Source organism: Hoplias malabaricus, chromosome 10 (assembly GCF_029633855.1).
Source record: "Hoplias malabaricus isolate fHopMal1 chromosome 10, fHopMal1.hap1, whole genome shotgun sequence".
NCBI classification, from domain to species: Eukaryota; Metazoa; Chordata; class Actinopteri; order Characiformes; family Erythrinidae; genus Hoplias; species Hoplias malabaricus.
In genome coordinates this window covers 28,253,374-28,274,364 of record NC_089809.1, presented here as the reverse complement: position 1 = coordinate 28,274,364, position 20,991 = coordinate 28,253,374, and the positions used below count along the sequence as shown (strand labels likewise).

At 37.9% G+C, this 20,991-nt stretch overlaps 1 protein-coding gene across 2 annotated transcripts in view; it reads left to right on the top strand.

Moving 5' to 3' along the window:
• Positions 1-20,991, top strand: part of map7d1a (MAP7 domain containing 1a) — a 34,298-nt gene that overhangs the window by 750 nt on the left and 12,557 nt on the right. The window contains exons 2-7 of one of the 2 annotated variants that reach the window (XM_066683762.1): positions 11,082-11,282; positions 14,792-14,860; positions 15,449-15,469; positions 18,451-18,614; positions 18,856-18,967; positions 20,415-20,519. In XM_066683762.1, coding sequence (XP_066539859.1) covers positions 11,082-11,282; positions 14,792-14,860; positions 15,449-15,469; positions 18,451-18,614; positions 18,856-18,967; positions 20,415-20,519 — 672 coding nt within the window. The remainder of the gene's footprint in view (positions 1-11,081; positions 11,283-14,791; positions 14,861-15,448; positions 15,470-18,450; positions 18,615-18,855; positions 18,968-20,414; positions 20,520-20,991) is intronic. The other variant, XM_066683763.1, reaches the window with a different exon arrangement.

The window sequence follows — 20,991 nt, the reverse complement described above, 5'->3', positions numbered from 1 at the left end:
GCTGTGATTCATAGCTGATGAGAAAGTGACTGGGGCTGGTCATTGCACAAGACAGTGAGGAATGAATGAATGTAATAGTCTAGTGTTACATTGTTACTGCAGGAAGCAGGGCAGGTAAGGTATTTTTTGTCACGATGTGGTGTGAGAAAGATGGGGATGGGGGGTCAGTGTGTGAAAGACCAGTGTGTCTATAGCGAGTGTCTGATATATAGTACAGTAGAGTAATAGAGTAATATAGCCCACTCCACTGACCTCAATTTTAAATCTGTCCTTATCTGTCCTTCTGTCTGCTTTTAAGGAGCCTGTAGGTTTAGGTAAAAGTATGTATATATGTATTCATATGACATATGACAGGTATATGACAAGGCTATTTACATTTTCTCATATAAATAATTTTTTAAATCAGTTTTTTGACAAACATATGCAATGCACTAGTGCTTTAGTGGTGCCACATTTCAAAACGGCCATCAAAAAAGAGATGCTCAGTTATTTTAATTCAACATTTCACGTAGTGCACAGCTTTAAATAAACAAGACTAGTTATGAATTAATTAGCAGCCTCTTACTCAGAGCAAAACAGTTCTAAATCATACAGATGGTAGGCTGATGAAGTGTTAGAAATCTTGCCCATGGACAGCAATGCAGTCAGGTCACAACTAACAGGCCACTTTGATATTTGCTTTGCCCATTTGAATACACTGCTGCATGTGAATATCTCTCTCCTTGTCTGAGCACACAGCTGCAAGAGAAGAGCTGCTGCAGTGGTATTATCAGGGAAATATACCTCCTCTGCATAGTGTTCACGTTGATCCTTGTTCTGAAAATAAGGGAAATTCTATCAAGCTTTCACTGTGGACAACAGAAGACTGTATTTCCTCCCTCTTACTTAGGGAGCCAGTTGGGTTGGGGTGAGGGGGGGAGGTAGGCTGAATCCACACCCTGGTTGTGGGAATTTTAACTACATGTATTTGTGTTAGGCATGCTAAATATTTTAGCATGCCTAAGTAAATAAATTATTTCCGCTTAACCATCGGATTTAAGATATATGTACTATGTTCTGCATTCCAAGCCCAGGGTAAATACTGTAGAATGCAAGCCATGTAAGTCGGTTATAATGGTTTTTAAGTATAAAGCATTTTTGAAGACATGCTTTTATTGTCATTGTTCAACATAAAAATTTGCCTTTACTTTTAACCCATCCATGGCAAAGCACAAACTGGTGTAGTATAGGCAGTGAACACACACAAACACCTGGAGTGGCAAGCAGACTTTCTAGCACCTAGGAGCAGGTTAATGAAGAATGGATAGCAAAATATTCACCTGCATTTAAAATGCCTTGTATAGTTCTGGAATGACTTCTGCCAAGGGCAAGCTACATTGTGTGAGCCAGTGTCAGCTTCTGCATCATCTTCCCCTCTACAGAATACAGATTGTCACCTGCTCTAAATGTGCATTTTGTGAAATATTTTTCAGAACAAAATGATGAGTTTGTGCATTTGTGCATGTATCTTGCCATTTACTCATGCCACGATTCTGTTCCACTAAAGCATAGATCATGATATACAGCAACAAAACAAACACAAGAAAGGAAAAAACACAGAAAGCAGCATTAATGTAGAGCTATACATTTTAGACATAGTGAACTTGGTTTGCTATGCCCAGCAGACCCAGACCTCAGCCTGGCAAAGAAGGAAATAGACCTCAGCTTGGCATGGAAAGAGGAAGCAGACATGGAGGGATGCAGGCTGGGATAAAGGCTAACTCAAGCTAGTCAGAAATTCTGGAAATTAGCAGCAAATCATGCTACTGATGTTTGTTCTCTTAATAATAATAGAGTTAAGGATATATCAGACTTTGGAAAATCTGGAAAATCTCAGTGAAATTTGAAGCATTGCTGTCTTTGAATGGGCCGAGACGTAAAAAAAGCAAATACTGTGTACAAACATCATGAGCAAATGGCATGAGCTGAAGAGCTAACACTACACAGTTCAAATGTGTACACACAGTTTGCATAATCTACATAAAAAACATGAAATTAAATGGGATGACTGGGTAGAGAATGTTATAAAGCACAGTGATCAAGTACACCCGTTGCCTGTGTGCATACCTAGTTATGATACCAAATATCGATTGTTGCACAGTTTATTCTCACAATATTTTGAATAAAACAGTATGACCATCACAGCCATGTTGTGACTCCATTGATTAATGAATATATGCCGCAGTGGGTTATTGATTTGTGCCTGTTTGCTGACTTTGGATTTTAAAATATGTAGATGCAATCGGTGATATCATTAATAGGAAGCCCATTGTTACCAACATAATATATCAGTTAAGATGACCTAAACACAAAATGCTTTCAGAAAACTTAACCAAGAGAAAATGGTGAATATTTGCATAATCACTACACATTTGGCACTTCGTAGATCATGTATCTTATAATAGTCAACTTATTCTTGTTCTCCACATGTGATTTTGCCAAACAGTAGTGAGCTGTCTTTCTAAAAGTGAGCTGTTGTTTTGGAGATACATGACACATACCTGCAGGGTGATGAGCAACATTCTTGACAAGTTTCATTTTGTGTTTTCCTAACAAACTACTTTGTATTTGTGGATTATGGAGGTATACTTTTAAACTAAAAACCTGTGACCCTGTCTGACACATGTAAGGATAACTTTTAGTGTGTTTGCTTTTTTTAGTAGAGATATTAAAGATTGTTGCTTCAAGATTTAAAGATTTTTGTTCAAGTGGTTTTGACAGATAACTTTTATTTTTCTGTTTTTGGTTACAGCAACCATGCTCTACTTTGTATGTGGACTAAGGCATTTCCTCTTGACTTTGTATGGAAGGCTGAGCTTGAACTGCCTCTGTAGAATTTTGCCCTGTCAGGACTTTTGAAGAACATCTTCTAATCTCTTTTCTTTTGATTTGCATGAGGCGTGTGCTTTGCTGAGCACTCCCTCCCCCGACACTCCTTTCATGCCTGTGGAGTTGCCACTATTTTATCCTCTCTCTCTTTAATCCCCTCTGCTAACCTGAGATTGTGAAACCTAGTGAGCTGGAATCAATAAGACCATTTCATCCCTCAGTAAACGTCTGCCTTCTACCACTCATCACATTGCATTGAAAGCACTCACTGGCTCTTCATGGTTTTAGATGGTTTTGACAGTGCTGAATTTGAATAGCCGAAGATCTGAATATAGCTTGATTCTCCCAGTGGAAACGTTCATAAAGAAATGAAACAAACTTAATATGTGCTCATTATGCCATCACTGCATTTGAAAAACATCTGAGCTGTAAAGAAAACTATGTAAACTATGGTGTTTGCCTTTGTCCAAGAAACAACAGTCGACTAATTCTGAAATCCTGAATAAAGATAAACTGCTTGTGAAGGAGTGGGTCTACCTCTTGTTCTCCACCTTAGGAGCATGGTAGTTTTATTTATCATGAGCTATAAATTCTGTGAACAGTTGGCATTTTAATGCCAGGTGTTGAATTACCTCTCCATTTTTAATGCTAAAGTCAAAATATTGACTCCTTAAGGCTCCTTCTTTGCTTCTCTCCTGTCTGCTAGTGCTGATGTAGACTACTGTAATTGAACCAGAGCTTTGTATTTCTCTATACAAATCACTTTTACAATCAATAAGAACCACTTAAGTTTAAGTTTGAGTAATCAATGTTTAGAATTGTACTTTAATCATAGGTGCTCTACTTGTCACACAAATGCCATCAAAGGTCCCGAATCCACGTTAGAATAAAGGCCAAAGGCTATTTTTTCAATTATTTCAATGTATTGTTGAAACCAGTGAATCATTCTTTTGGCCAGCTTCCTTGAGCAAATCATAGAATCGTGTAGAAGGTTCTGTTTAGTAATGTTGTGCCCCCTACCAACCTCCTTCTGTCATGCCAGTGGAACAGTATTGCTCTGCTCCAGTTTCAGAGATGCCAGGGTCAGCTTATGTAATGATCACCTTTACATATTACAATTTACATTACATGTTTTGTAGTGTTGTGGAAGAGGAGCTGATAACATTTTTGGTTATTGAGATTTGGTAGAAATGTAAGGTTTTTCTAAGAAAGCCTTTTGAATACCATCACTGTTCTTTGTGCCCATTTAAGGGAATATAGAAGTTTGGTTTCATTCATTTTCCTTTTTTCATTTCAGTTCAAGTGCCATCTTACAATATTAACCACAATACACTACCTTTTCTTTTATACACTACCTCTATTAAAATATACATTGACAATTATTTCTGTTTCATGTATGTACACAAGAATGCATAGAAATATTCGGATGTTGTCTTCAATACCTAAGGTAACAAATCAAAACAAAACATTACACATCATTTAATGAAAAATGCTTGAGAAATGTATTTCTTACACAGCAATCCAGTATATTCTTCATCTCAGAATTAAAGGCAACGGGAAATAGTGTAGTGAGTGCCAGAATAATTAAGCTAATCTCATCTGACTATATTAATTTGCTTGCTTAGCCAAATAAGAGGAAGGAAAATAGTCTCTGAGCTATTTTGATGGAGCCCTATGCAGTGAAAATTCTTTAATCTGAGCCTATGTATAAACCTCCAAATACTGTTATAGTTTTTAGGAACAGAGCTTTGCTCTCCATAATCTGTTTTATTCAGTATGCATACAGTTTGACTATAACGATATGCAGAAAATCAAATGTCCCTTCACTACCATTCAGTTTTAATCCATATTTTGTTTCACAAGGTGCATTTTTCAGGAGAAAGGATTTGGTAAATCTTCTTTGTAGCAAATCTCATTCTTTTCAGTGTTGAACAAATACGTAGCTTACAGTTAATAAATTGTACAATATTTTATGTCAGTGACTTCTACACTGTGCTTTCCATTCCCAAATGGTTGATATTTAAGTTATAAAGTACTTTTTCTATTATTATACACTTTTTACACTGTACAGATTTGTGCACGTTATCTGTTTCAGTAAGACAAAACAAAGTATCACACAAACTGCAAACTAAGAATATATATATATATATATATATATATTATAAAACAAGAAATCAGCACATGAAATATTTAAGTTTGACCAATATTTCACACTGATATCTGTTCATATATTTATTGTTCTGGAACAGCAGGATGTTTATTACTCATGCAGGAGTATAATGTCTGATTAGATTACTGAATTACTAGTATGAACAGTGGTGATAATCTGTATGTGTTTGTTTGTTCATTAGACTTGGAATATTATTGGAATAAGCCTTCTGTATCTCAAGAGGTCGATCGGGGAGTAGTCCATGGGTTGATGGTGTGATAAAATCACACCAGCCCAGGCCTTGTCTGCAGCATGCAGATGGAATAAATCACATGCCGTCAGTCACTGAACTCTCGCATGACATGCAGTCCTCTCACTCAACTCCCACTGGAAAGAAAGATAAATACAGTCCAGGCCTCTTAAATCTAACCGCAAACTACATAGACCATGTAGTAATGGTTGCTCTAATTATGTTACGCAGTCTTGTCTGTTCCTTGCTCCAGCACACCTGATTCAGCCCTCGAAAGATTTCATTATTTCAACCAAACTAAGAATATTTATTAAACACCATACAAGTAGTGAAACTGAGTTAGTCATATTTTATACCAACATTTGTTCTTAAACACTGTATTTCTATTAGGTAGAATTAGTAAACTAGCCACCAGAAACGGATTTGATTAATTATCTATAATTATGGACTGCAGAATATCTATCCATGTCATATCTTTGTGCATTAGTCAGGCATTTTAAAAAGAGGAAGATAATTAAGTTGATAAATCCTGCCCTGATGAATCCATTAATAATTTCTTTCACAAATGTGTGAGAGTATGTCTTTGTAGCCTCAGGAATGGAACACATCATTTGACACAGACAAATGTATTCTTGCATAATTATACTCTGCTTCAGTAAGATAAAAATAGCTTTTCCCAATAAGTTTTGCTCATCTTGGCCTTTGCAAGACCACTGACAAGTAATTATGCACAAACTGAAACTATGTGTTGAATTATGAACCATTCAAATCAGTGAGGACATATTCCCTCTCAAAGCATGTGAAGCCTCAACACAATCTGATTCTGAATCGTTTTCTACTTCTTCCTAATTGTCACTGGCTGTGGTTGCTGTTCTCCTCCTTCTGCACATGTCTGAAGATCCTGTGTTGTCATGACAAAATGATGTGGCCTAAGTTTAGTCTTCATCAGCTGTACTCTACTTCTTACACGTCTGTGTATTCTGAGGGAGGGGGAATTCACAAGCATGTGTATTTTAAGAGGTTTAGAAGTAGGAAAGTCATACCATGGCAGACAGGCTTCAGACAGTCAGCAGACCTAATATTAGAGGCAGGCGAGTGCAGCTAAAGGCCACTGTTGTGGTGTGGGTCTGTATCCAGTGATAGGTGTGCATCATTGTAAGAAGTGTTTCTAAACCAATGTTATCTTTCTTTTTTTATGACATTTTAAAATAGCAGGCTCTATATTGAGTATGGAGGGGTATTAGCCATCTGGCAGTAAGTGTTCATTTGAGGGTTTTTGTCTTTTTAGTGTGCCACATCCATCCACTGCAAATCAGTCCACAATATCCTCCAAATGTTTAACTTAGTCCATTAATATTTTCATAAACTTTTTGTAAGCCCACTCTCACTTATCTGATTGCTGAGCTCAAATTCTGTAGTTCAGAGTGATTGCCATTAGCTCCCAGTGGCCCACTGTTCATGTCTAAAGTAAATGGTCTTTGTGAATAGTGTTTTAGTTTTGCCACTGGGCGTGTTCCTGCAGAGCCTGTAGTTAGGCACAGTGCTGTGGGATGGCCACTGTATGGCTGGGTGGGGCTGCAGACCAACACTGTATTTAAGACGATCCTGGTACTCCTTGCAATTACATGTTAGGTATTCATATTATGCATGTTGGCATTTGCTTGTTTACATGCTAAAGTTTGCCTCTGTAAGCAACATGAACAAACTATATGTTTAGGCCTTTTCTGCAAAGAAAATATGGTCTAACAGCTTGTTACCTGCTTATATTTAGCATGTGAAAAAGCATTGCTTTTAGTTATAGCTAGCTTTCAGCTGGGGCACAGGGTAATAACTATATGTACATAAACAATAGAAAGAAAAAGCATACAAAATCCAATCTGTTCTGTTTTTACACAAGCTCTATTAAGCTCTATTCGGACTGGATTAGTTGTACATGGGGATCTGGGGGTAATTTCAATTTACCACATGGCATCAGTAATGTTTATGATTGATTCAACCTGGAAAATAAATCATGAGGTAAATAACAGATGGGAGTGGTTACTCGATTCAAACACTGATGTCACACTATTTTCAGAGCTGTTCTGACACTTACATGATAGTGCAATGTTTGCGTGCATGTTTTTCACAGCGTCTATCATGTGCAGCACTGCAACTGGAGTTTTTATACGCTCTTCAACAACCTTGTCTGCTACTACTTCATAAAAATAATGGGTGATATTATAGCAAAACAAATAGCTTTACTCACTCAATTACAAATTGTGTTGTATTTTCTCTGTTTATCTATCCCATATCAAAAAGAAATGTATGACTTTACCAAACACTACTGGAAATACTCATTGTGGTGTCCAACAGTGATAAAGTGGAAGGTGAAAGATTAATTAATGGCATGTAGTACTGTACATATATATAGCATTCTGCCAGTCTACTGAGAGATGTTGCAGTCCCTTAATGCCTGTACATTTGCAATGGCACATGCTGGGTGCACACAGCAGATCCATAGCACATGCCTTTGTGTCTGATTAACTGGTTACCTCACTCCTGTGTGCAAATAGATAGTGGAATTTTGGAGTTATGCAGACACTGCAAGGATTATGGAAAAGTGTAACACAGAACATTTAGATGAAGACATTTTTCATGCATTGTTCACAGTTGCTCCCAGTGGTTCCGGATAGGCTCCGGATCCACCCTTAACTGGATAAGCGGTTACAGACAATGAATGAATGAATGTTCACAGTTTATTAAACAGGCTCCTCCAGTGTTTCAGACAATCCGTATGGTCAACATAAGCTGGGTTGTCTGAGCTGATGTGCTGCGGCTTGATGTTTCTCAACAGTGGAACAGATTCACGCAGTGGTCAGAGAGTGAGTTTCCTTAGCCCTGCACAATTGAATGCACACACACCCTCTTCTGTGCTCTTTCCAACATTTATACACACCCAGATCCTAAGTGGTTCAACACTAGAGCTGTTAAGCGCTGTCTTCCAATACCCATTTCTCTTGAACCTTCTAAAATGAGATATAGCTATATCTGTGGGTTACTTTTGAACACTGAGTATTTTCAAAAATGTTTTTAAAGAACAATTTCCTAATGCAAGATTTATGGAAAAGAATAACAAAAATTAAAATACAAATAAGCATTTTATTAACCCCTAACAAAATGTTCCTCCTGTCTCTCTCACTCACTTTGGCAGTCTATGTTCTCTTTAGCTGTCTCTCTCTGGCTATAATCCAGTAGCTGGTGTTTACCCTGGGCCTCCAGTTAGTCTGCTCCTGTCTTTCTTTCCTCGCCACATCCCCCTCCCATTAGGGGCACCATTTCTCCTTACATCACCCATCCGGGGTGAGGGGTGTGGTGTGGGGGATGAGGTCATTCATTACCCTTTCAGTACAGCTCTCTCTGGAATGTTGCAAGGAGAAATCTATTTTTTTACATCATGGATTTCTCACCAATTTATCTTTCATATCTTCACATCTATAACAAAATAAGGCTGATGTTTTAGATGCAGCATTTTGTGCAGTGTGCCATGCAGTAATAGTATAAGACTAGCACAGTTTAGAAGTAAAAATAAATAAATAATAATAATAATTTGGTAAATTGAAGCAGTGTAACTGTGAAATATGGATATGTTTTGGCACTGTTCTTTTTCTGAGCACAAAAGGAGAATTATGACTTTGCTGTAATCCTTAGCACAATAGTGAGTGAGGGGGGAGAAAGAAGCAGTACGGTTCCCAAACTCATTTCACTTTCACCATTAATGATTTATTTTTCCTATGTACACTTTTCACATTCAATTAGTTCCTAACATCACAGCTTTTTTTCTTGCTTTACTCCTGCTCACACTCCTATATCAAATATGTATGATATAAAACAGAAATGTAAGTTTTGACCAGCCAGGCTTTGAACACCACGTTTGAAATCATTGATTAAATATAATGATAAGACATGTATTGGAGGTAAGTTTAAAATTAAATTACAGCTCAATTTGATTTGGAATGTTGTTTATTATAGAGCTTTACTGAAAACATGAATACTGAGGTAACTATGAAATCAGATTTGATTTGGCAGACATGGAATATATTTAAAAGCATTTCATAGATTTGAGTTTGGGGAAACTTACCAGTTATGTCAGAATGTATTTTTATTTTGCTGCAAAGGTTCACTATGGGCTATAATTGACTCACTATTAATTAAACCTCTGATCATATTGTCTAGTAGAGTACAGTGGTGTGCTATAATGATTAAAGGCAAATGACCCTCAGTGTATTCTCACATCTCTTACAGCGAAACAAAAGCTAGAATGGCAAAAGTAGTCTGCCAAGAGCCTTGGAGTTTGACTTGGGCAGACTTCTTTACTACATTTCCTCTCACCCTCTGTGCCCCTTCTTCTTCTTCTCTGTCTCTGTGCTCTTGGCTTTGTGAGCATGACTCTTCCGCTTCATGGCCGTTGAATGGATATGTAAAAGAGTAGAGAACTACTGCAGTAAAAAAAAACAAAAAAAACAAATGGAATGTTTGGGTTTTTGAAGGATGAGGTCATTCTCAGTTAGGTGACATGAAGGAATGTATGTAATTCTGATATGTGGGTCAACTTTGGTGGCAGAAAATGGGTATATCAGCTGGAAGAATGGGACATTTAACAAATAACTAAAACAAAAATTAATATGTAAACATTATGGTCATTATGGACAGAAAGACTTAAGGGGTGCCCGTACCTCTAATTAGTGGAGCTGTAGTGATTTTTTTTCTTAGCCAATTTTGTGATCAAATACTCTGAATAATATGTTACATTTTTTCTCTTTTTAAAACAATGATGGAAGAAAAAAACGCTTTTATTTTAAGTACAGTTGTGAATCTAGACTTAACCCATTATCTCCTGTTTTTGGGATATCTTCATGGATGGAGCCCACTGATGATTCTGCAGTTTTGTGCTTTTTTTATTTGTTTGATAGACATAACAGGCTCTTTAGACTTATTAGAAAGAGTGTGAGAACTGTGGCATAATTATCTAAACAAAGTAGCATTATCTGATATCATGAAACTTAACTGTGTGCACTCTCTATTGACATAAGGTACTACAAGGTGATGGCTCACATTCAAACACTCATGATATTGATAGTTTTTGCATATTCCATTGAAGTCTGAACCGTGAATTACAGTTAATCCTCTACATACGAAAGAGTTCTGTTCCGAGATCTCACATTCAAGAACAATATATAGTGGACCGTATTTGACCTGCTACATGCTACTATATGCTACAAACTCAGTTCATGCTGATTAGTGCTGGAACTCTGGCAGAATGGACACTTATTTTTAGTTGTTCACTCTTAGACAAAATTTCTGCCTTCTTCTGTAATTGATTGGCTCAGATGCCTGTATCATGAGCAGGACCTCCTCATCTGTCATGTTTTATTTTTTCCCCTTCCCTCTCTCACTGCTGAATCAATGCCTTCTGGAACTGTGGAGAGGAAAGGCATGCCGGCCAAGTTTGCTTTTATAATCTTTCTGACAGCCATTTAGTCATTTTTACTGTCAATAGTAATCACAGGTCAGTGCTTAGGTTAATATTGAATAAAAACTGGTTCCACTGAATTATTTACAGAGATGAACTTATTTTTTTTCTGAACTGAAGCCTGCTGTCAGTATTAAAATAATTCATGTTTTGAATGTTCACTCTGTTGCAATCTCCTTTTATATTGCTCAAATTCTTATTATTTGAATCTGCAGCTGAAATTAATTATGTATCTCTCCAAGGTAGAAGTTTGTGTTCTTATTTATATTAGTTTTTTGATTATTATTATTATTATTTTTGATCAGATCCAACAAAATATACAGAGGAAAAACCCACTACAGGCAACAATGAAGAGGTGAAGACCCACTCAAAAACAGATGTTAGCACAACTACTATAAAGGATGCTGAACAAAGGGCTGTAACGTCAACTTCAAGGTCCGATATCATTCCAAAGTCACCTGTGACACCCAGTCCACGACCACATGCCAGTCCCCAATCTAAGAAAGGTACGTATTCAATGTGCCTGCTGTACGTTGGGGTCAAACAGTGTTTGAATATCTACATATCTTTACAGTATTTGACAAGGACCGTTATGAAAATGTGAATAGCAAAGTAAACCTGGAGCCATCATACTGACCTAATTTACATAGATATGCGCTCATCATTTGGACAAGTGTACATAAACGAGTTTTCTAGAAATTAGTCATGGAAAGATATGTCCAACTCGATACGTGTACAGTAAAATGAAAAGTAAAATATTATGTAAAATATTTGGGTACATTTAATGGTTAATTCTTGGTGGTGCATAATCATAATTGCGTTCGGTTCTTAGGAAAGGAGTCACAGTGACACCTGACAAGGCTTCACATTTCACTGTGCTATGCCAAAGGGTAAGATTTATGACCCTGGCTTTCTGTCACGTTCATTGTACAATAGCTTCTTGTTCAAACCTGCGCTATGGCAAAGGGCTTTATTTAGGCTTTAGAATAACCAGCATTTTTGCTTTGAGTTTATCCCCACCTCATTTTCACCTCCAAGTACACTGATTGTAGTTTACGTGTTTGAATGAGTGTGCAAAGGGGAAAGTATAGTCCTCGCCTTGTTGTCTGTTCTGTATATACTAACTTGTGTGAAGATTCATAAATAGCCATTGGAATATAATTATTGTAGCAAGAGAGAACCAATGTGAAGCGTGTTAAAAATATTTAACATGCCATTAAAAAGTGTCCTTGGGGCAAAAATGAATTAGACATTGGAGTGATGGTGGTGGGGGTCTTTTTGTAGCATCAGCAACAGCTTAAATTTCCTTGTTGGTGTCCAACTCCTTTTTATTTTAGGTGCTGCAGACCTTGATAAAGCTCTCTTTGTTGATTATAGTCCTTATACTAGAGGGTAATAAGAGTGTTTGATTAAAGGAGGCAGTGAATGACCTTGATGATGTTACTGGTGGTAGTTGGCAGTGTGCAGTAAGTCCTTGTGTAGCATGCTGAAGCCTGTAGGTCCGGACGGCCAGCAGAGAGAACACATGATCAGCTGACTCCACTTCTGTTGCCACTGAGTCTCTCTGGTGTTTCGCCTGTGATCGTGGAACCGGTCATGGTTGCTATGGAGACATGGCTAGGCTCTTGATGGATGGCCTGGATTTTTCTGGTGAAAATGGCAGCTTTGTAGCACAAAATATCCATTTTCTGATTCATAAGCACCTCTGCAGTGTTCCTGTTAATTACAGTAGCTGTTTTTTTGGTACTGACTTAGCAGCTCTTTAGCCTGTGGTGTATGCTCTATATTTCTGTCTTATGGTATTCAAATTGCTCCTTTCTAGCATGCCCTATAATTAGCAATAATCATATAAGTAGCATATTCAGAATCAATTGCAGTAAATTCTTAACCAATGTGTTGTTGCACTTTCATCACCATGATCTCCTGGTAATTAGAACGAATAACAGAAATAGGAGCAGAAAGAATAAGCTTTATGGTACATTAACTCCATGGACTTATAATTTTGGGCCTTTTTAAATAGCCCTGAAGCATCTATAACATTTAAATGGCATTTGGTGGGAAAAAAAATCATTTACAAAAACAAAAAAATTAAGCATATTGTAGATCTATTGCACAGTAATAATTTTGCTTCTGGAGATAACAGAGTCTGTGAAGCCACTGCAGGTGCTTCTGCAGTACAGACGTTGCTGCTTTTAACCATCCACAAGCTGTTTCTGGGTCAGTCTGCTGCTTTTTCTGGCTCGGGCTGGGTGACTCATCAAGATGAACCGTGGGCTGCTCATCAGCTCCTGTGGCCCGTGGGACTCGGCACTTCAGCTTTCTGACTACTATAAATACGTTTGCCTGAGTTGGCCCAGGGCCATAAGGAACCTGACTGCTGCTAGCATCAGATTTAATGATTTTATTTATTTATTTATTTATTATTTTTTTTTTTTGGTGTTTAAAAAAGATCTGGGAGACATTTTGTACAGGTACAGATATCATTCTCTCAGCTCCATTGACCCTACAGTAGAACTTTGTAGTTCTACAATTACAAACTGAAGTCTGCCTGTTGCTCTGCATACTTTGTTTGCCCCGTTTTCACCCTGTTCTTCAATGGTCAGGAACCCCACAGGACCACCATAGAGCAGCGATTATTTGAGTGGTGGATCATTCTCAGCGCTGTAGTGACACTGATGTGATGGTGGTGTGTTAATGTGCATTGTGCTGTTGAGAGTGGATCAGACAGTTTTTAAACACTGCATCTACTCACAGTCCACTCTAATACACACACCTACCTTGTTGGTCCACCTTGTAGATGTAAAGTCAGAGACAGCAGCTCATCTGTTGCTGCACAGCTTGTGTTGGTCATCATCTAGTTCTTAATAAGTTGTCACTGGATGCTGCCCACAGGACACTGTTGACTGGATGCATTTGTTTGGTGGACTATTTTCAGTCCAGCAGTGATACAGAGTGGTTAAAAAACTGCAGCAGACGTGTGTCTGATCCACTTTTACCAAAGTAACACATATTAACATATCACCTCTACACAAATCACTGCAGCGCTGTGAATAATACAACATGATAAACATACCTGCTCTGTTGGGGTCCTGATCATTGAAAAACTGGGTGCAATGGGGCAAACAACGTATGCAGAACAACAAATGGACTATAGTAACTGTAGAAGTACTAAGTGTTCCTGGGTACAGTGGAGCTGAGAGAATGGACAGTGTGTGTAGAACAAAGGTGGTCATAATGGTTAATCTGTGTATAATTTGCATTATATTGTTACTAGTGGATCCAAAACTAGAGAAGTGATTCTATTCTTGTGAAGTGCACTGGAAAAAAGTCTAATCTCCTTGTCACATACTCCCCTGGAGTTCTTCCTTCAAGTGTTAACACTTGATTTGTGGTGGACTGCAGTGGAACTAAACTGTCCAGAGAGTAAATCTCCTGTTGCTTTGCTCAAAGGCAGTTTTGTATCAGGATCACAGCTAAACACTCCAAGCATTAAGTGTGGGTGGTTTGCATCCCAGCTATTGTAGCGTGGTGTATAACAATATAAAAGAACAAAGCAAATCTTGCACCTTGTTTTCACATGGAAAAAACATTCATAAAGACAACTTACAAGAACAAAAACCAGTTTGTTCCACAGACATAGAAGGAAAGACAAGGTAGGTTTGCCTTCACACTGCAGAACTAAACTACATTCTTACCTTTTATAATATAGGGGTGTTGTTTTTATGTATTTTAATTTCAGGACTTTAGCTGACGTATTTTGAAAGTATGCTCACATGAATGTTAATTGTGGTGATTTTTTTTGATAGACCCCTCTGCTGAAATGTGCTGTGAATGGCCAAGAGCCTATATCTGCTCTAGAAATGTGTCACGGCTGCCAGTTTCCAGTGCTTTATAGCACTGCAGATGGGAGTTTGGGCTTGCAGCACAATAACTCTTCTCATCTCTCTCTCTCGATCTCTCTCTCTCTTTCTCTCTCTCTCTCTCGCTCTCTCTCTCGCTCTCTCTCACTCTCCAGATGCAGTGAAGTCAGAGGAAAGACAAAAATTAGCCAAGCAGAGGAGAGAGGAGAGAGCTAAATATCTTGGTAAGTGACTTGTGGATTTTAAGGAAGACAGTGCCTCCTGCTGGTCAGGCTGTTTATATTTTAAAAATATTTAAACTTTCCTCTACTTTATGACTTTGAATTTGTTGCAAACCCTGCACAGGTACTTGCACACTGTTAAGGAAAATATTTTTGTTTAACTTCTGCTATAAATCCACATTATTTTCATAGACATCTGTGGTTGTGCCCTCAGCTGCACCTCCATATGTGATTTCCTGGGACAATATATTATATGTCCATAGGAAAAAAATATATTTTTGCAAAATGACAACCCATCCACAGACGTCTATACCCAGCCAGTCTTCTTTGTTTTGCTTGGGTACTCATGCCTAGCTATCACTGAAACAAACAAGAACTCTTTGTCCCCAATCTTAAGTCACCTGCACTGCTACAGTTCCATGCCACATCCTCAGTTTATAACAGCTGAACTAAACAAGCTAAATAAGCTTGAATTTAACCTCACACAGAAGGCTGAGTTTGTTGTGTGTTTACTCTGCTGCTCATGGCTGTACACATGCACTGCTTTGCATGATTGACAAGCACTTTTGTCTTCTTTCTCGCTCCCTCTAGAACAGCGCACCCAGTTTCAAGGTAAGCTCTTACATAAGTGTCTGTGGTGGTGGTGGTGACTTTTGTTGTGTGTGGTCCACAGTCAAGAGACTAATCAATTTTTTCCACATTCTTCCTTTCAATTAGTCATTTTTAATGAGCCTTCTTTCCTACATTTTTTCATTTGTATAATTTTATAAGCAGTGTCTCACCTTTCTACATTCTCTCCTTTTTTCTCTCATGGGAAATGGGGAATTTATGAGCATCTGGAACGGGAGTGTTATTTTATTACATTACTAAATTAGAGATTAATTTATGGGTTACTTACTCTTTGCAACATAGACATTTGCAAATTTACTGACTTGACTTTGAATTAAAATTATTTAGACTAAGTCAAATTTGAGAGACAGATTTCAAGCAATGGCAGTGCCAGCCATTTCGAGTGGCACAACAAATATAAAGGTGGATGGCGGTTCCCTCTTAGAACAGTGAGAAAGTAAAACTGAAAAACACACAAAATCATGGTTCAGTTTGTACTCCTTAGTCGTTTTATATTATTGCAAAGAGTCATTCATGTCCACCAATTAAAATATATATGTGTTATTTAATGCTCATGCCCACAGTCCACCAGTGGGAAAGACAGTCTTGGAAATTATGTCTGCAGTCATTCTAGATGGGTCAGTGACCCTCTACAGGTATATTCTGATATTGCTTTACCATGAATAAATGCAAATACATTATCTCTCAGCTATTCCAGTCTGATCTAAGGGAGGTACATTTTATATAAGAAGAAGCTTCATAGTTTGATCTACTGATTTTTGTCAACAATACAGAAGGTAAGGTTCAGGTAGAGTTCACAACCATAAGTGCATTTTGCCAAAAACCTCATTTGTCATTCTGTTTTGTATTGTAAAGGTTTTAAGTTCACTATAATTACAGGATGAATTTAGTCTTGTAAACACACTGTCACACCCAGGCTGGCCTGACTGACAATGAAGCTTGAGTTTAGTTTTGTATGTTTTTGTTCCTGACGATCAAAGAAAATAACTTGCAAGTATTCATTCCAGCCACATGAGTGCAGTGTGTCTATGTTGTAAGCAAGTTGCATGTAAGTTTTATACACATAGTTGGATATACATGGGAATTGCACACATTTATTTTGACAAGATTGAGAAATTCTAAGTAATATTACTATTATTATTTGTATTAATAATTTATTAGTATTAATAACAATGATTCTTTTTTTTTTGCTCTAAAAACACAACGGGGAAATAAATGCTGCCCCACTTTTAGGATAATAGCCATAATACCTAGGTAAATCACTTGAAATGTGCCTGATGTATAGTACAGTTGAAAAGGAGAACTGGACTGTAGGAATCTCATGCAGTTTTTTTCCTATCCTTTTTCCTTTCCTGTTCTCTCTGGTGATTTATGAATTCTTTATGGATGGAGACACTTTGGCCCACTCAAGCCATGGCTAATTCATAACTCTCAAATCCGGAGGCCCAGCGTCATATTGACTTGCACAGTCCCATCAAGGACTGACAGATTTTGTGTAGATAGCTTTTCATAAATTTGCATAACCCAATAGGAATTTGTGGTCCAGAAAATAATAATAAAAAGAAGCTTAAAATATTGGTTTTGCCAAGCTAGCTTACTGAAGGACACCAAGAATCAATAAACCAATAAAACACAGAAACATCAATGCAAATCAGTTTATAAGCTTATGCCTTTAATTTGCTGACACAATTCATTATTAATAAACTTTAAAAATCCACATTTTATATTTGTGAAAAGGCCTTTTAGGCACAATTTCTGCCTGGATCCTCATGCTGCCTTCCTCTCTCTCTTTTTCTACTGCACAGAAGTCCTGTCGATCATATCAGATGAGAGTTTCATTGTTTGTAAATTTGAAGCGCTTCGTGGAATCACCATCATTTTTTTTTATCCCCCACTTTCTTTTCATAAAAAGCAGCCACAACACATCTAGCCCTAAATTTCTGGAGTCACATTAGCAATAACCTTCTTTTTTCTGCAGTCTCTTGAGAATATGGCACTTAGCATATGAAAAGCTGGTGATTATTTGAAGAGGATAACACGCTTGATGCGATTTTTGGTTTTAAATGTCAGTCAGAAAGCGAGTGAGAGACTTCAAGATGTCTCGTTGTATAAAGCTGCTGTAATTCAATTTATCTCTGGAAGATATTGAAAGTCTGTTAGCATTTTTTCTAATGAAAAGGTTTTATAACCACTCTCGGGTGAATAGCTAGTTCAGACAGTTGAGTAGGGCAAATTTCTTTTTTTTTTTTCCCTTGAAGTATAATATGCCACAGCATTGTCACCATGAACAACAGTTATGTAAAATGACAGATTGTAGGTTGGGAGTGAGTAGTTTTGATGCAGTTGCAGTGAGGTCTGTAAGGGTTTCTGGGTCATGTACTGTGCCACCTTGGAACCAGATAATGTGTTCTAATGGATTAAGAGAACTGCAATAAACAAAAACTAGATTGCTGTGCTAAAATGAACAACGTGTTTTTGAGGCTTGTTTCAACAATTAGTGGTGATTCTAGTGTGGAGTCATGTGAAATGGCCTGATAATGTTTGCGAATATAGAAATGGCAGCAGTACATTTACAAATCTGTACATTTACAAAAACTGATATGTAAACATATATATATATATATATATATGTAGACCATAAACCATTTGTATGAGCGTTACAGAAAAATTAGTATTTTTGTAGGATTATAAATGCATACAATGACATACATTTCTCAGCTGGTTTTCTTGGTTATATACATGTTCTACGTTTCCAAAGCACAGTAAATATTTAAACAAATTATTATACTTTTTTGATCTAGCCAATGATTAAACATTAGGGTTTAGCTGCTTATTGGCCCTTTGAAGGAATGGCGCCCTGTCCGGGGTGTGTTTTTGCCTTGGGCCAGGTAGGATCTGGAATCAGCACAAATGAATGAATGCACTACACTTCCTTTATTCCATTCCTTTGTTTCCCACTAAAGCTGCTAAGAAATCAGAGTGGCTGGAGAAGGAGGAACGGGCAAAGCAGCTGCGTGATCAGCAGTTGCAGGAGCGCAGGCGAAAGCTGGAGGAGCAGAGGATAAAGGCAGAGAAACGCAGGGCTGCATTGGAGGACAGACAGAAACAGAAACTGGAGAAGAACAAGGTGAACCACTTCTTGAACAATTGCTGAAAGGCATATCAAAGGAACTGCAAATACTCCTGATACATCTGTTGTGGCACTCAGAAATCCCCGCACACACAAAAGCCCAACAGAAACTGAAATACAATGACGCAGTGTTATGTCCAGTAATTCAATATAATTACAGCGGGTTTATATTTGCCACTTGGCACTGTATAAAAGGATGGGAATTATTCTATATCTAAGCAAGTCTGTTTGTGGTTAGGAGCGCTATGAAGCTGCCATCCAGAGGTCTGCAAAGAAGACATGGGCAGAGATTCGGCAACAAAGATGGTCTTGGGCTGGAGCTCTTAGTGCCAATTCCAGTCAGAGCCAAAGTAAGTAGCAGAGTCACTGCAGCTGCAATTGGTTTTGGTGAATGATAAAATAACCTGGCCAAAAAAAAAAAAAAACTTATCCCCTCTCAAATCTGTAACTATTTTTACTGTGTTTACACAGAGATGTTTTAAATAGCAGGTTTCCTTAAAATTGGTCATGAACCCCTCATTATGAACTGTTGTTGGATCTTGTTAAGTTCCTTATCTTTTATGACTGAGAACCATGGTGTTTGTTCACCCAAGATCAGTGGTGCATGTCCTCAGAACCACATGTATTTTTAGACTTCGGTTTTGGGATCTGTCTTTAGATTTGTTTGCCACTGTGGGGTGAGTGCATTTCAGGCAAATCACAAAGAATTGTTTACCTTTAGTTATTTAGCACAACTGATTTATTTTATTAGTGTTCATATGTGGAACACCTGTTTAAATACAATCTCTACTCATAAGGATTAAGCACAAAATATCTATAATAGTAGTTTTCAGTTAAGTACAGGTCAGAGTGGAAGTTCTGCTTGCTTTCAGTTTGTTTAAAGAGCATTTGATGAGTTTGTTTAGTTTGCATTATTATATAATGTCTCAAATGTGGCACGGTGACGCAGCAGGTAGTGTCGCAGTCACACAGCTCCAGAGGCCTAGAGGTTGTGGGTTCGATTCCCACTCCAGGTGACTGTGAGGAGTTTGGTGTGTTCTCCCCGTGTCCGCGTGGGTTTCCTCCGGGTGCTCTGGTTTCCTCCCACAGTCCAAAAACACACATTTGTAGGCAGATTGGCGACTCAAAAATAGTGTCCGTAGGTGTGAGTGAATGTGTGTGTGTTGCCCTGTGAAGGACTGGCGCCCCCTCCAGGGTGTATTCCTGCCTTGCGCTCAATGATTCCGGGTGGGCTCTGGACCCACCGCGACCCTGAACTGGATAAGTGGTTACAGATAATGAATGGATGGTTTTCTCCCAATATCTAATATATCAGATAAGTTAAAACATTAAATATTCAAAGTGCTAAGGCATTTTCCCCTGGGCCTCATGACCTCATTTGCAGATGAGTTTTGTCTCAAAGGAAATTATCCAGGGAAGGGTCAGAGAAATGTAATTTATTTTTCATCCTAGAATTTTGGCCTATCATTCTAAAATCATTATAATAAAGCTAGTAACCTCAGTAATGGATATAAATATCTCGGCTCAAACCTGAGTACACCTGATAAACTGGTGATTGTGATGTTTGTTCTATTTCTGTTATGTTTATGTGCAATATACAGTTTTAAGAAAATGTTCTGAAACTGTGTTTTCTCAATATGAAGAAAAGACCCATCAGTTTTTTAGTTAGTGTTGTGTAAAGTATTGTAAACCTTTGTTATTTGTGAATGCCTTCTGTATTTGTAATATTTGATCCATGGACCATTGTAGCTGCTTTTTGGCTCTTCAAGCCTCCGCGGTATTCTCTGGGTTTTACAGGCCGATGCTCTATATCTACGGTCAACCTGCCAAAACACGTGGATTCTGTTCTAAACAAGCGCCTCTCCAAATCCTCTGCCACCCTCTGGAACTCCCCCAGCAGAAGTAAGGTCATGCCCCCGGACCCCACCTCGCCCGCTCCGCCATTCACATTTTTTATAATTTCCATTTTCCTCATTTGATTCTCTTTTGGTCTCCCAGTTGCCTGCCTGCCCCAGCACTTACAGCATCATATCTCCCCTTCCCAACCTCTCTATTTGAATTGGGTCATGACGTTCATGCATTCATGTGAAAATATGGACGTATGAACTTTCTCACTTCATGTTCTCTTGCTTTTCCCACTGAAGGAGTGATCACAGTGGAGTTCCATTTTCTGTATTGTTCATTTTTGGTGGTGGCTGTTTCTGTCTCTTTGACTTTCTTTTATTTATCTTGGCCTAAAGATTATGAGTAAATATGTTTCTGTGTGCTCCATATGCTGATTACTATACTACACGATTATAGTGGTGTAGCTTGTCATTATATGGTGCCAGAATAAATGTGTCCAAAATGTCAAAATATTGATAAGTACAGGTTA